The 14,232-nt window shown below is 45.2% G+C and overlaps 1 protein-coding gene across 7 annotated transcripts in view; it reads right to left on the reverse strand.

Annotated features, from left to right (window-relative positions):
• Positions 1 to 14,232, reverse strand: part of LBH (LBH regulator of Wnt signaling pathway) — a 217,913-nt gene that overhangs the window by 50,286 nt on the left and 153,395 nt on the right. Inside the window, exon 5 of one of the 7 annotated variants that reach the window (XM_075925345.1) lies at positions 10,028 to 11,196. The exons of 5 other annotated variants lie outside the window; for them this stretch is intronic. In XM_075925345.1, coding sequence (XP_075781460.1) covers positions 11,035 to 11,196 — 162 coding nt within the window. In that variant the 3' untranslated portion in view covers positions 10,028 to 11,034. Of the gene's footprint in view, positions 1 to 10,027; positions 11,197 to 14,232 lie in introns of those variants that run through there. One more of the 7 variants, XM_075925344.1, reaches the window with a different exon arrangement.

The raw sequence follows: 14,232 nt of genomic DNA on the forward strand, positions 1-14,232 counted from the left end.
AATAAGTCATGTGTAAGCAGGAGCTGAAGGAACGCTTCCCTTACAGCTAGCTGGGAAGTGGGGAGACACTCTCGGTGTGTCCATATAAATACCTGCCTAGTCAATCAATCATGGATTTAAAAGTAGCCATTCTTCTACAAAGGAATTTTACGACGTTATTACAGAGAGAAACTGCAGAACTGTAATTCATCTACAAATTTGACACTGTTACCCTTCGCTTCAATAAAGACATTAACTGGTTAACACCCTACAAAACCAATTTCCCTTACCTTTAATATCTGCATTTTCACATAAAAAATTATGAATGGGACACAGCCAGCCTACTAAATTAGCTTCATTATCATGGCTCCTACAATTGACAAGTATTTCTTTTGCTGTTATATACATCTGTCAGGGGGTACACCCCTGATGGGGGCTGCTGACCCCCCTTTACTAACCCGCGTCTCAGTCCGGGCCTATACCGCACCCCAAAGTCCCCAAAAGTCCAGGCCCCTCTATCCGGGGATATACGGTATCCAATGTCCCAACACAAAGTCCAGGCCCCTCTATCAGGGGATATATGGTATCACAGGCCTAGTCCCTCTGAGGAGCCTCTCCTGGCCCCAGGCCTGGTTATCTGGGGGGGCGGGCCTGCGTGGTAGGGGGACCCGGGCCCTCCCTCTCCACCGGGTCCCAGCCCAGGGCCCTTCAGGCAGGGTCTGTGGCTCCTGCCGGCTCGGCGGGGAATCCGGCCGATACACACGGAGCCAAACTTTGTATCCCCTCCCTGGGCTGCTTCCTACCGCGCCCCGGTTCCCCGGGGGCCCATTGGCCTCTGAGGCAGGACCTGCCGGGGTTGTGGGGACGCTCCGGTCTCCCGGAGTCGGGGCCCGCTTCCTTGGTGTCTGGGTCCAGCACTGGCAGCGGCTCTGGTCCCAGCGGCTGCAAAAACACTGGCCTGGCCTGGTCTCCTCTCTCCCCCAGCTGTCCTCCTGCCTGCTGGGCTCCCTCTGCCTTTATACCTGGCCTCTGCTGGGAGCATGCCCAGCAGGGCCGGAAGGGCGGGGCCCTCTCCGCCAGCTAGGCCTGGGCTACTCCTGGCCCTGCAGTGCGGGGCCTGTTCGCCCCGTCACAACATCTTAGATTCTATTATTCATACTCCAATTTATCTGATGAAGTGGATCTTACCCAGGAAAGCTCATGGTACTATATATTTTTGTTAGTCTCTAAGGGTATGTCTACACTACCCTCCTAGTTCGAATGAGGAGTAACGGTAGCCTAGTCCGAATTACCTAGTCCGTGCCGCGTGTAGCCGCGCAGCACGGGGTTCAAACGAGCCGGGATTTAAAAATGGCGGTGCCCGGCTTATGCAAATGAAGCCCGGGAAATTCAAATCCCGGGCTTCATTTGCAAGTGCGGTATGCCTACATTACCCTCCTAGTTCGAACTAGGAGGGTAGTGTAGACATACCCTAAGGTGCCACATGACTACTCATATGCAAATACCATTCAGCTTTGCTTAGATTTGTTAGTTATGCTGCCAATGGAGTAGTGTTTTGCTCATTGTAATCAACTTAATTGGTGACCCAATACCAGCTATGTTTGTATTAAATGAAGGGATAGGTAAAATATATTTACTGATGTTTGTAATCATATATATATATAGTAGCCCATTGTCTGTGAGTCTGTAATGCTGACATACAGGGCCATGCCTCCTGTCCCCCTTCCCCTCCCTCGGTGGTGATTTGGCCCAGCACTGCACTGCTCAGCTGGGCTCCGGCGGGAGAGCAAGTGGCAGCAAGCGGCCCTTTGGGGAACACCACTCAGCTGGGCCCGGGGCGGCAAGCGGCCTTTTGAGGTCCGCGCTCCCCACACATGGGGAGCGCAGACCCCAAAGGGCCGCTTGCCGCCACTTGCTCCCCCACCGGGGCCCAGCTGAGCACTGGAAGGGGGGTAGGAAGCAGAGCTGGAGAGGATTGGAGGCTGTGGGGCTGGAGTGCAGGATGGGAGGGGCCCGGAGGAAGGGGGGAGGGAAGCAGAGCAGGGGGGGATCGGGGGCCATGGGGCTGGAAGGGAGGAGGGGGGTGGGAAGAAGACCTGGTGAGGGGGAGGTGCAACCACTGGCTGCAGCCAAAGTCCTTGTGTACGTCACCGCCCCCCCTTCCTCCTCCCACCGTGGCGCTGAGTGGTGCGCCCCTCAGCCGAGCTGCCGCAGAAGAGGGGAAGGGGGGGGGCGGTGACATAGACAGCCCCGCCCCCTGGCTATGTATGTCACCGCCCTGCCCCTCCTTCCCTGCGGCAGCACGGCTGAGCGCACAACACTCAGCCGAGCCACCACGAAGGGAGGGGAAGGGGGCGGGGTGGTGACATACACGGCCAGAGTGTGGGGCTATGTATGTCACCAGCCCCCTTCCCCTCCCACTGTGGCACTCAGCTGAGTGCTGCGCCCCTCAGTCAGGCCGCCAGGGGAGCCAGCAGTGCAAGGTGCCATTTGGGCTCCCCCGGGGTGGGAGAGGAAGGGAGGGCGGGGAGGTACACGTTTCCACCCCCTGGCTGTGTACGTCACCGCCTCACTCCCCTCCCTCACGGCAGCCCAGCTGAGCAGGCAGCACTCAGCCAAGCACCACGGAGGGAAGGAAGGGGAAGGGGGGTGGGGAGAGACAGAGGGGAGAGAGAGGCAGGAGGATGAGGAGAAGAGAAAGGGAGAGTGAGAGACAGGAGGGGGAGAAGAGAAAGAAAGAGATGGAGAGAGAGGCATGAGGCGGAGGAGAGCTGAGAGAGAGGGGAGGAGGCAGTAGGAGGAGAGAGAGAGAGAGACAGAGTGAGAGAGCTCAGGAGAGAAGACCTGAAAATCCCATCTTATGACGGGCTAATTGGCTAGTTTTATGAGAATGCAGGAAAATAGGACTGTGCTGAATTGTTCCAAAGGAAAGGGCTCACAGTTAGCAGAAACAAGCTTGCTAAGCAGGACCTTGGCTTTCAGAACTCTACAGTGTTCCCTCTAAGGTAGGCGCCTGCGCAGATGTGCACAAAAAATTTGAAGTCCACCCACCTCCTTCTCTGAGTCATGCAGCAGCTGAACCTGAAAGGTGAGTGGTATGACTGCTCTGGCAGCTGGGACCATGTGGCAGGTGGCTGCTCCCGTGGTTGGGCCCAGGACCAGGGTCACGTTGTGGGGCAGCTGCTCCAGCAGCCAGGGCCAGGAACTGCATGGCAGGTGGCTGGTCCAGTGGCCAGGGTTGAGACCGCATAGTAGGTGGCTGCTCTGGCGACTGGTGTTGGGACCGCGTGTTTAGGTAGCTGCTCCGGCGGGCTGGGGCCAGGGCCACATGGCAAGCAGCTGCTCCAGTGGGGTGGGGCCGGGGCAGTGTGGTGAGTAACTGTTCCAGAGGCCGGGATCTTTCCATGGTGTGTGAATTTCCTACTCTTTTGTAGCATCACAAAACATCTGTCAGCATATATCAATGCACATTGCTAAGCATCATTCCCTTACTTGTCATCAAAGCCACACCGAGAGTACTACTTTGCCACAAAGCAATGCACTCCCAGAGCAGTCTCTGAATTCATAACAGGACAGGAATCTACCAAATATATCCTCACCAGCAAACGATTAAGTAGATATGTGGATTTTTTTCCACTCACCCTCTTTTAAACTAATTCCATGGCTTCCCTGACACCAGGCCAAGGCTATTTACGTCTGAAAGTGCTGCTTTCTGGACACTGAACACTAACTTCTCAGGATATTTTTTGTAAGTGATAATTAAACATGATCTTCCATTAACTGCTTGCACATACACGGTGCATTAGGAATGACCAGTTTTGATATAAATACGCAAATGCAATGGAGTGCAGCAAGACTTAAATATTAGCCCCAAAGGAAACATTTGGCATTATCAGTAAACTTGGTGATAATATTTGTATTGGGCCAAAGCATCAAGTCCTTACTCAAGAGGACCATATCTTGACTCCAGTCCTTGGTGTTGATCCCACTGACCTAATGTGCATGCTGCCTGTGTGAGAAAGGAGAAACGACGACTAGAAGGCTGGGTCCTTATTGTGGTTCTAGAATTAACTGTATGCTGAAGTCGTCTGGTGGAATACTCACTGCCAAATGTTTGCGTTTGAGGTAAAGAGGGCAGGTGAGTCACAATGTCTCTCTCACTTGTCTGTTGCTCAGCATAAGTGAGTGCAACCCTACTGAAGTCAATGAGAGTTGCTTACACCAGAGCAGAATGGGGTCCTGTTTTTCTATTTTTAACAATTGTTATTCAGGATCAAACACATCTAGCAGCTGTATTGACTGAATGTACTGATGTGGTCATAGGAGAAACTGAAGATTGAAGTATGACACTGTCGACTGTCTAGCAAGGGCTTTTCCTAGCATAACTTCAAGGCAAGCATGTCAGGAGGCGGGATTTGGTGGCATGGTTCCTAAGTCAGTTACCTGAGTTTAAATATCTGTTTAGGAAACCTCACATGTTGAACTCATCCTAGGCCTTCCCTGATAAAAAAAACTTTCATAATCCATCATGACTGGTGCTCTCTGCTGAAAACAGGGGATGCTAAAGATCAAGACTGAAGGTATTAGCAAAGCTGAATAGGAATCCTGGAGGGAACTATATCCAGGAGTGAACCTCAATCCTGAGCTGTTAATTGACACAACTATACATAGAAGTTTGCAGTGCACCTGCTTGCATGATTCCTGCACTTTCCCAGAACAACTAGACCTTTGTTCTCATGGGAATGTCATTTACTTATGAAATAACAGACTTTAGAGATGGCAGATTACAGGTGTCTGATTTCCTTTTCCCCTTGCCCATACCTCATCAATGATTAGGACTAGACTGGGGGCAGCCTTCTTGTGACTCTTCATGCAACGCACAGCCAACCTGTGGAACTCCTTGCCAGAGGATGTTGTGAATGCCAGGACTTTAACAGGGTTCAAAACAGAACTCGATAAGTTCATGAAGGATAGACCCATCAATGGCTATTAGCTAGGATGAGTAGGAATGGTGTCCTTAGCCTCTGTTTGTCAGAGGCTGGGAATGGATGATGGGGTGGGATCGCTTGATGATTACCTGGTCTGTTCATTGCCCCTGGGGGCATCTGGCATTGGCCACTGTTGGAAGACAAGATACTGATCTAGGTGGACCTTTGATCTGTCCCAGTAAGGCCTTCTTATGGTTTTATACACAAGGACTGGAAATTTAAGCAGCTAGTACATTTTTTTTCCTCATAGAATGGATGGAAGCAGAAAATGACTGCCAGATGGAAGAAACTAGTTTCCACCATTTGTGCCAGCAGTAGTGTGAGAACGATGTAATAAATTGTAAACAGATAAATAAATAAAATAATAATAGTTAATAATGGTTTTCTCCAAGCACGCAGAGAAGTAACCCCCAGTTCTCTTCAGGAAAAGCAGTGCTAAGGGCTGAGAATCCATTGGCAGAGTTCTAGTGGCAATACACTGCAGGGCCTTTATGAATTAGTCAGTCCTACTTATGAATCTCTCTCTCTTTTTGTTGGGGACAGTGGCATATAAAATGAATTTCTGGATCTGGACTCCCTCAGCTGCTGCAAGAGTCACTCCAGGTCAGGTTCACCATGTACAGTGATAGGGAAAGCTGATCAGATCAGGATCACAGAGAGGCGCTAAGCAGGTCTATGCACATAGCAACCTATCCAGCTTGCATTTGTTTTATAATCTGTTGTGTTTCTTAGGCTGACTGGGTTTTCTAGCTATGCTACATTTCATATTACATTGTTTTTCCACCACTGGTTTCAAATTATAATGCTGCTCCCTAGAAGCTCATTTAGCTCCCTTTAAAAGCTCATAAAATGTTACCTGTATATGTTTATTGCCCTTAGTATTTGACCTAAACTCGTTTGGTTTTCCTATATTTACCATTGCTGAACTTTACTCTTTCATTATACAACCTTTAACAAAATAAATAAAAAAGAGTATATTCTCCTTTCACTGGCCTTATGGAACTCAGCTTTATCATGGAAACGAGAAAAATAACCAGAAATGTCTTATTTCACTGGAAACCTCACCTTGAAGGTAGAATTCTGACTCATAAGCAGCATTGAAACAGACTCAAAAGTTTCTGGGATTGGTTTTTGGTGTCACTGAGGCACCCAAAATTGGAGGTTCCTCTGAAACTGCTGGTTCTGAAAAATAGAACTGGACTTCCATTGGCCTTTTCTCCATTAGCAAAAGTGGTCTGACCCAGGTCAGACATGATTTTGCCACTACAGAGGACAGAAATTAATATCTGCCGATGGTAATATTTGTTTGAATCTTAGAAATTCCATCTCTATTAAGGGCATTCTTTTCTCCCGATCTAGACAAGACTGGTAAAGACATTTTGGATATCTAGCATTTCTGTTTCTTTGTGTGGCTGAAATACTACGTGAACAACAATCCAGAAGCTCCAAAAATATTTTGATTAATATTTGGTTATACAGATGACAGGGTTTGTTTTTTTTTAGATTTTTGCTAATGGGAGATGAAATTTAGTTTAAGGAGGTACTTACTTTTCCCTCCTCAGCACTAGAGCACACCTCTAGTGCAGTGATTCCCAACCATTGCTATATCAAATAGCACTGGCACTTCAGTTTTTGTGACTCATTGTCTCCTGTTTTAGTGGTGAGTCTTTGTGCTAGGCTCTGATGAGCTAATGCCCTGTAATAACTTGCATTTAATTGGGTGTAACTGAATTGACCAAGGACGTTCTTATGAGTTTGTAAAAAACTCACTATGGGTTAGCGGACAAATGACTGAATGGGAAAGGAAGGTCCTGGCTAATATAAAAATAGTGAAGTTCCCCAATATGCTAGAAACAAGAATTGGGCTTTGACCAAGCCCCCAGATCTGAACTCTGTAAATTCAGAGGTGGGTATGGATTGAAATCCGAACTCAGCTCAGATTCTAATTTTGCAGGATTTATATGTGAGCAGAGAAAAACCCCAGATTCCAATCACCCCTACAACATGGGAAGTCTTAAATGCAGATTCAGATCTAAATTTTGCAGCCTGGTTCTCTCACCACCAGAAGCCAAGTCTTTCAAATTCCCTCTCAAAATGTGCTGCTCCTTCAAAGCAACTAAGCAATAACCTACCTCAGATATTTTAAAGCAGGAGGGGGATAAAACACTCGTGAGAAACCTTCCTTTTTATTTTCTCCTCTGTCTTATGCAGCAGAGAAGGCCATACTTGATATACTGTGCAGTGCTGTCATAAAGGTTGTTTGTTATTTGAAATCCTTTCTGCTCACGTCTGGTGAGTGACATCCCCTGATTCTCTTAGGAATGAGGTGAATTAATCCCAGTGTCTGGGCCAACTGCTCTGTTAGGCTCCTCAGAATTTTTTGTGAAGCTGCACTATGAATACAGCAGCTCAAGTATTATTTCATAGTAGTACCAGAACTCACTCAAGAAAAGCTAACTTAAGAGAAGTAATTTGAAGGCAGATAATTTGAATTAATTCTGCAATGAAGACATACCCTATGAGCTTAAGGAGATCTCCTAGTATTGCTAAGTCCCTTATCTCTTTAGATAGACAGACAGACAGACAGAAAGGGTATGTCTACACTACCCCGCTAGTTCGAACTAGCGGGGTAATGTATGCATACCGCACTTGCTAATGAAGCCCGGGATTTGAATTTCCCGGGCTTCATTAGCATAAGCGGGGAGCCGCCATTTTTAAATCCCCGCTGCTTCGAACCCCGTGTAGCGCGGCTACACGGGGCTCGAACTAGGTAGTTCGGACTAGGGTCCTATTCCGAACTACCGTTACTCCTCGTGAAACGAGGTGTACCGGTAGTTCGGAATAGGCACCCTAGTCCGAACTACCTAGTTCGAGCCCCGTGTAGCCGCGCTACACGGGGTTCGAAGCAGCGGGGATTTAAAAATGGCGGCTCCCCGCTTATGCTAATGAAGCCCGGGAAATTCAAATCCCGGGCTTCATTAGCAAGTGCGGTATGCATACATTACCCTCCTAGTTCGAACTAGGAGGGTAGTGTAGACATACCCAAAGATTTTGACTTATGAAGCACATTAGGGGTATGTCCACACAGCAGCATTATTTCAGAATAACTGACATTATTCTGAAATAACAAAGAGTGTGTCTACACTACAAGCCTTTATTTCAAAATAATGCTCAGCTGGAGGACTTCTTACTCTGACTCATGGTAACTAAGCCTCATTTCATGAGGAGTAAGGGAAGTCGAAGGAAGAGAACCCTTCCTTCGACTTCCTGCTGTGTAGATTGAACCAAAAGCCGAGTTAAGCTGTTTTGACTTAAACTACAAAATTGACGTAGCTGAAGTTGTGTAGCTTAATTCAACTTTAGCTCTGCTGTGTAGATGTACCCATATATGATTCCTCAAGTAGGAAAGACATTATAGAAAGTCAGATTCTAGTCTCTCCATTCACTTTTGTGTTCCATCCCGCTTCTCTTTATTCTCAGCTATTTTCCATTTGGGAATCATGTGACCATGTCACAATGGTGGAACAGTTGCCTATTTACATTGGAGCTTTACAGTGCTATAACTTGCTGCTCTCAGCAGGGGTGTAGTAGTACAATAGCGCAGTAAAGTGGCAGTGTAAACAAGCCCTTAGATACAAAAGTGCTCTTTCTTTCACTGTCTGATATAACTTTTCAGTAACAAAACCCTTTTCCCTTCTCCTCTCACTGGAAACTTCTCTGATAAGTTTAGGTTAATGAAGTCTATGTGATAGATCACTTATCTGCCACATTCCTATTTCCTATGCACGCCCCTGTCTTAAGACTGATGATAACCTCTAATAGTCTCTAATGCTGCAGCAGCTCAAAAGTGTTGCTTGGGGCATGTGCATATTGTTGCCAGTAATCAGGGCTGGGATCCTGTGATTTTCCTTTGAGGGGCAGGCCAGGGCCTTATGCTTACATATAGACAACTCAATCACACTGCACTATAGAAACAGAATGCACAACTGGCTAGAGCAAGTTGTCGGTTCTAAAGAGAGGAGAGTGGTATCATAGGATTGAAAGGATCTCAAGAAATCATTAAGTCTAGTCCCCTGCACTCATGGCAGGACCAAGCACCATCTAGGCAATCCTTGACAGATGTTTATCTAACCTGCTCTTAAAAATCTCCAATGATGGAGAGTCCACAACCTCCCTAGGCAATTTATTCTAGTGTTTAAGCAACCTGACAGAAAGTTTTTCATAATGTCCAAAAAGAAGCCCATTGCTTCTTGTCCTATCACCAGAGAGTAAGGAAAATAAATTCCTCACTCCTCCTTTTGACAACTTTTTAGATAATTGAAAAGTGCTATCATGTCCCCTCTCAGTCTTCTCTTTTCCAGACTAAACAAACCCAATTCTTTCAGTCTTCCCTCAAACATCATGTTTTCTAAACCTTCAATAATTTTTGTTGCTCTTTTCTGGACCTTCTCCAATTTGTCCACATCTTCCCTGAAATGTGGAACCTAGAACTAGACATAATACTCCAGGTGAGGCCTAATCAGCATGGAGTAGAGCAGAAGAATTACTTCTCATGTCTTGCTCACAACACTCTTGCTAATACATCCCAAAATAAAGTTTGCAATTTTTGTAACAGTGTCACGCTGTTGATTCATATTTAGTTGTGGTCCACTATGACCCATACATTCCTTTCTGCAGTACTCCTTCCTAGACAGTCACTTCCCATTTTTTATGCGTATAATTGGTTATTCTTTCTGAGGGTACGTCTACACTTGCTCCCTAGTTCGGACTAGGGATGCAAATGTAGCTGACCGAAATTGCTAATGAAGCAGGGATTTAAATATCCCGCACTTCATTAGCATAATCTTGCCTGTGCGCTATTCTGCTCACCAGCTGATTTGAACCAGGAAGTGTGCTCCGGGACACGTTAGTTCGAATCAAACCCCTTGGTTCGAACTAATGTTACTCCTCATTTTTTTATTTGAACTAATGCGTCCTGAAGCGCATTCTCTGGTTCGAATCAGCTGGTGAGCGGAATAGTGCATGGGAGAGATTATGCTAATAAAGCACGGGATATTTAAATCCCCACTTCATTAGCAATTTCAGTTGGCTACATTTGCATCCCTAGTCCGAACTAGGGAGCAAGTGTAGACGTACCCTAAGTGAAATACTCTGCATTTGTCCTTATTGAATTTCATCCTGCTTATCTCAGACCATATCTCCAGTTTGTCCAGATAATTTTGAATTATAACCCTATCCTCCAAAACACTTGCAACCCCTCCGAGCTTGGTATCATCCGCACACTACATAAATGTACTCTCCATGCCATTATCTAAGTCATTGATGAAGATATTGAACAGTATAGGTCCCAGAGCTGATGCCTGTGGAACCCCACTCATTATGCCCTTCCAGCATGACTGTTAACCATTGATAACTACTCTCTGAGGGCCATGTCTACCCTAGGAAACTATTTCAAATTAACTAAATTCAACTTAATAACTCCTGATTTTACAAAATTGAAATAGTGTGTCCCCACTACAGGGAAGCCTTGAAATTAGTTTAAGGCAGGCTCCATTAATGTGGACATGCTACCTTGACTTAGAGCTCCAGGAAGCACTGGGGAGTACAGATTTCAAAATAAGCAGCCCATTATTTCAAATAACGGGCTATGCAGTGTGGATACTCCATTTATAAATTCAACCTTGGGGGGGGGGGGGGGGAGTTCGAAATAAAGTCCTAGCATAGACCAGGGTTGTGAGTGGTTATCCAACCAGTTATACACCCACTTTATAGTAGCTCTGTCTAGGTAGTATTTCCCTAGTTTGTTAATTAGAATGTCATGCAAGACTGTTTCAAATGCCTTACTAATATTTAATTATACCACATCTACTGCTTCCCCCTCATCCACAAAGCTTGTTGCCCTGTTAATTTGATGTGATTTGTTCTTCGCAAATCCATGCTGTTACTTCTTACTTTATTATTTTCTAGATGTTTGCAAATATATTCCTTAATTATTTGCTCCATTTTCTTTCCTTGTACAGAAGTACAGACTGATCTGTAATTTCCTGGGTTGTCCTTATTTCTCTTTTTATAGATGGACAGTATATGTGCACTTTTCCAGTCTCCTGGAATCACTCCTGTATTCCATGATTTTCCAAAGATAATAGCTCAGATATTTGAAACTGAAGAAGAATCTGAATTTTGTGAGATCTGAGATCTGGCTATCTTGGTGGCTGGCCACCTGTGAAAGCTGCAAAAGAGAAAGAAAGCAGAGATGTCATCGCTCACCTCTATTGGAAGTGTCAAATACGCATGAACAGCAGCCACATAGACATTAACTCCCCCCCGCCTCAAGAAGTGATGCGGAACAGACCAAAGTCCTAGCATATCACTGCTAGTAGGGACAGGAGCCATGACGAGCATCAGTCTTTACCCCAGAGATAAAATTACTGCAAGTTAATCCAATAACACTTCCACACCTCCTCTCATTCCTCCCTGTGACACACAGCCCAACTCCCCTCCCCATCCCTGCTTCCTCCCATCCCCCTCACAGTGTCACTGACTCCCCATCTCTCATCCCACGCACTGTAACAACAATGCTCCTCCCCCCACAGGCCTTCATGTCACTGCAAGTAGTTTGCACCTTTCTTGCTTTTACACTTCCTCTCCCCCTTTTATTCTTTCTGCATTTCTCCTCTCTGCCTTTCCCACTCTGCCTATGGTAAGAAGTCATCCATAGCACTGAGCTCTGTAGAACTTTCTCCCTTGGATATTGTCTACAGACAAACTATATTGCATTATGGCTTAATAGGGTCGAGCTGCTGGAGGCTTTTTTGAATTCTGCACATGTCCAATACCTAAGCCTCTTGGTCCTTGCAATGCTCAGTTTGTTGGTGACAGAGATGTTTCATTTAAAGCACATGATCATTTAACACATATTGTTAAATCCAACCTTGTGTAAAGGGGAGCAGTTATAACGCTTGGCCCTGAAAGCTGTGGGGGTGACTGCTTCACAATTACATTTAATTTGGGCTGCTTTTATTTTTCTTTCCCTTCTACTCCTTCCGTTTTTAGTCCCAAAGGCAGAAATAGGAAGCATGACAAAGAATAAATGCTGAGAAACAAAAAGTCACTTTCCAACTGGTGCTGTCACTGAATAATGTTAAAATTTATAATAAACGGGCTTGCAAGAGAAAACATATACCTTCCCTGAGCATGTTTCTAAAGCAGAGATGGGCTTAAACCAAAATCCCAGACCTCAGCATGCCAAAATGCTTGAAGATGCTTGAATTCAAATTCAGATCTGGATTTCTGAAATGGCTTCTATAATTCCAGAGGGCTTGAACCAAAACTACAGGTCCAAACAGCCCCACATTTTGGAGTTTTCAAAATCTAGATTCAAATTATGTAGCTTGGGCCCATCTCTTATTGAAGCAGGGGAGGGGAACCTTAATTTGGGTTGGGGGCCGCTGGCCCACAGAAAAATCAGGTGGGGGCTGCACACAAGTGAGAAACAAAACAAACAAACAAATTCTCACTGACATAGTGCCTGACTGAGGAGAAAAAACACTCCCCACATTCACCTCTGAAAATTGTCTCTTTAAGATGTCTGAACTTAAACTCCAAAAAACTGAAGAACTCAGTTACTAACCCCTTCTGAAAATTAGGCCGTTGGATTTATAATGCAAACAATGTTTGAAATATGCAGATTTTTGCCTTATGTAATAATAGATTGGAAAAGAGTAACTATGTCTAAAACCACTGTATGGTCATTGTTGGCAAATTTTGACTTTTTAAAGGTAACCTGAAAACGTAGTAAATATATTGGACCTGCGTCCACGCCCTTAAAAATGATTTACAATGAAGGTCTGCAAGTTTATTTTCTTTTTTTTTCCTCAGAAATTCAGGTGTTATCTTTCAGCTGTGAAAGATTAGATGACAAGCAACATGATGACATAAGAGAACTAAACTAAGAAATTGGGAGGAAGAATGATTTTTGTCAAAGTATTTAAAACACTTTGGGTTTTGTTTGGCTTTGGTAGAAACTTTTTACTTGAGTGCCTAATGAACATTGATGAGAAATAACATCTTTGGCAAAGATTCAACCCTTCTATTGAAATTCACACATTCATAATAAACTTATAACACCGCCAACAAAATTAAGGAATATAAACTTAATAGACCTAATATTTCTTGGGCTAAAAACAAGCAGGAAAGAAAAACACAAGAACTTTCAGACCTTCTTTCATAATAATAAATACAAAAGATCACAAGTCCAGGTTTTAAAAAAGAATAATTTGCATGCCATCTTTAATGGCATCTCCTTAAATTTCTGCTATTTTCTTTCATTTCTGCTATTTTTCTGCTTTTGGTTGCAACAAATGTAACAACTTTTCTTTTCTTTTTTTCCCAACTTCAGAAGTCTCTTCCTTTTTAGCAGGAAGGTATTAATGACCACGGATTTAGGGAAGAGAAGGGAAATCAAGTATGCGGCATATCAGAACAACAGTCACTTTTGTTCCTATGCACTCTGATGAGGTTATCATGCACTTGCTCACTCACTGAACACTGCCATGCTGCTGACATCCTATTGCCTCTATTAGTAATGGCTGTTGCCATGGCCACCAAGTGATGAATCACTTTTTGAGTCTGGTGTATGAATCTCTCCCAAAGTTGGGCTCAGACCTGTAATGATGGCTATTTTTAGCCACATGCTGCATAATGTAGGCACTGATGAGCATTCACAGGTCTTCATTAGTCAGCCATTTCCAGCTGAATGGAGGGTGTGTTAATTCGGACCATGGTTAAATGAGCACAAAACGGGGAGAGTAGTGCTATCAATAAGGCTGTGAACAGGGACTCAATGAGGGTGCCATCTCGATGCACCTACAGTTGAAGGGCTCAAGCTTGATTCTGCTGAAATCAGAAAGAATTTTGCCCCTGACTACAAGCACATCAGAATTTAGCCCAGAGGTGGGGAACTATTTTGGGGTTGGGAGATGCTGACCCACAGAAAAATCAGTGGGAGGCCACACACTAGTGAGAGGCAGCACCAACAACAACAACAATAACAAAACCCTCACTGATGTGGCCTCCAACTAAGGAGAAAGACACTCCCCACATTTCCCTTGTACACCAGAGCCTAGTGGGGCCTAGCCTAGTAGATTTTGCATGCTCCTGCCCTGCAGTGGGGCAGTGGAGAGGCTTGAGCACCAGCACAGGCTCCCCAATGCTGGGGGGGCTGGGCCCTGAGCCTCAGGAGCCAGATTCAGGTAATCTGTTGGCC

This window comes from Pelodiscus sinensis, chromosome 3, assembly GCF_049634645.1.
Source record: "Pelodiscus sinensis isolate JC-2024 chromosome 3, ASM4963464v1, whole genome shotgun sequence".
Classification (NCBI taxonomy): Eukaryota; Metazoa; Chordata; order Testudines; family Trionychidae; genus Pelodiscus; species Pelodiscus sinensis.